The 2,462-nt window shown below is 37.7% G+C and overlaps 1 protein-coding gene across 1 annotated transcript; it reads right to left on the minus strand.

Annotated features, from left to right (window-relative positions):
- Window positions 1-423: 423 nt before the first annotated feature.
- On the minus strand, window positions 424-2,239 carry LOC137025048 (aerolysin-like protein). Its single transcript, XM_067393066.1, has 2 exons — window positions 2,197-2,239; window positions 424-1,388 (listed from the first exon to the last, which is right to left on the minus strand). The coding sequence occupies exon 2, from the start codon at window positions 1,369-1,371 to the stop codon at window positions 424-426; it is 948 nt and encodes a 315-aa protein (XP_067249167.1). The 5' UTR covers window positions 1,372-1,388; window positions 2,197-2,239.
- Window positions 2,240-2,462: the final 223 nt, after the last annotated feature.

The following is a 2,462-nucleotide window of genomic DNA, read 5'->3' on the forward strand; positions in this document are numbered from 1 at the left end:
TTTTCTTCTTCCTTAAGCTGTTTGTAATGCGGCCACAACAATGGTGCCTGTGATGCCTCCTCCTGGTAAGTTATATAATCAAGAAATATCTGATTTGGAAATGCCATAAAAGTTTATTAAAAGTCCTTAAAAAAACACATCACCACAAAATGTTAAGACAGATTGTCTTCTTAATGTTGAGACAGATTATATATATATATATATATATATATATATATATATATATATATATATATATATATATATATATACACACACACACATACAGTATATAGCTATATATATTTTCCCTGAACACCCAACCCTCCCAATAAAAAAAGAACATCAAACAATTTGGCCTTAATGTAAAACAATTGATACATGATTGACAAAATTAGAAGTAATCAAAAAACTTGTGTGTTACATGTGCAATTTGTCTTAACATTACAGAGGAGATTCCCAAGTCTCCACTTTGATATCAGTGTAAGTGACGCCTCTGTATGTGCCCTTGGTTTCGTACTGTAACACACTGCCATTCTTGCAGGTGATCTGCACTGTGCCAGTGTAAGGCATGTCAAAAGAGGCTCTTCCAATGGTGATGTTAACATCCAACTTCTTCCCTGGTGGCACAGTGACATCAGTAGGCAGAGTTTCAGTTTTCTCATGTGTGTCCTCGTGACTGTGAGTGCTTTCATGTCCAACACTAATACTGTATCCTGCTGTAACTTCTGCAATCTTTGGAACCCCAGCCTTGACTTCCATTTTAAATGTTGCTGTCAAACTTGTACTCACAGACCATGAAGATTTGTGGGTTATTTTCTTTACGATTTCAACTTGTTGTTTTTGAGGGACGGAGGAGCTGTTCTTGTAAGAGAGGGATTCGATTTCTTCTACTGCCACCTTTGGTATCAGTTGGTTGATAGTGGGATAGTTGACATTGGTGAGAACTGCTGATTGAACTGCATTGAGAAACATGAATCCCATGCAGTCAATGTCGGCACCACCTCTTCCTACAACTCCCAAACAAAATCCAGAGCCGACATCAATGGGATATTCTGTTTTTAAACCCCAGCTTGTCATCTTTGCAAAGAATTCTCTCCCAAGAGTGGTTCTGAATTTGATAGCTCCAAGACGTGTTCCTGCTCCGTTCCCCCACAAGGACAGTGAGGTGAAACACTCACCAGGCTGGAACTTGTACTCTTGATGATTTCCAGCTGGTTCTCCAAAAGTCTGAACTCTCCCATCTGAAAGCCAAACCCTGACAGCCTTCACCTGCCATCCTCCAACCCAAACCCCGATCTTCTCTAAACTGGCACCGTTGTTCTCACCAGTAAATGAAAATGGACCACCTCCTTGTCCACCAATTAGCTCTAGAGTTGTTGGGTAGGACATCTTGGAATGAAATTGATCTGAAAATAATAAACACAGATCAGAATTAGCATCAGCTATATACTTTCTTGCAGTGTTTCCCACCCCAGATTGTGGAGACACAACAACTGTACATGTTGGATTGCTTTTTTTAACTGACCCATCCATTTCTGGTCTTCAGGACATGGTTATATTCAGATAGTAAATGTCATATATTAAGTTGGGTGTCCACCTTAGAGATAATTACCATATGTATGATGAAACCATCATACTGTACTTAAAATAAGATATTAATATCATATAATAAAATTTTGTATGTATTTGTTACTACTGCAGAGCTTTATTAAATAATTATGGGATCTCATTCAACGCTTTCAGAATCTTAATTTCGTAAATAATTTTCTTTCTGTAAATTATATTTAAAATTAACATTTTAATGACTATGTTTACTGAACAAAAATTATTTTAATTATCAAAATAAACCAAACGAGGAATAAAACCAAATAGAACAAATTTAGCTAAGTATTAACTTAGATATTATTAAAAACATTATTCTAATTTCTAGTATTTGTATCAATACTTTATGCCTTTTACCCCATGCTGGTTTTACCCTGTGTGGGGTAAAAGGTCCCCTCATACATTTAGATTTTTAAACAGTCAAACAAACCCCCTTTTCCCCCTGTTATCATACACTTTGGGAGTAGTGAAGAGCACATTTTTCTTACGACGTGCCTTTAGCCCATTTGTACCCTATGCGGTGCCAGAAAATGGGGTTGGATAATCTCATGCCGTTTCAGAAACTGTTAGCTACATCTTAAATCAAGAGCCTGTGAGAGGAAGCGTACTTACATGGATGACTGCAGTCTGAACTTCTTCTCGAGAGCAGCTGGTCTGGTCGAAGCTGGAAAAGTGAGATGTGTTTGGTCAGACTGCTGCTTAAATAGAGCTCCAAAAGGGGACAGGCAGTACCTAAAACACACCCCGAGTCAGTGTAATCAGCTCCCCCCACCTCTCACTCACAATTAAACGCAATCTTTTTAAAGATGCATGTGGAAGACTGGAGATTTTGCTTGCTGATAAAATTGCACTAAATTAAAAACATGCACAAAATTGTC

The sequence above is a fragment of the Chanodichthys erythropterus genome, chromosome 8, assembly GCF_024489055.1.
Source record: "Chanodichthys erythropterus isolate Z2021 chromosome 8, ASM2448905v1, whole genome shotgun sequence".
Lineage (NCBI taxonomy): Eukaryota > Metazoa > Chordata > Actinopteri > Cypriniformes > Xenocyprididae > Chanodichthys > Chanodichthys erythropterus.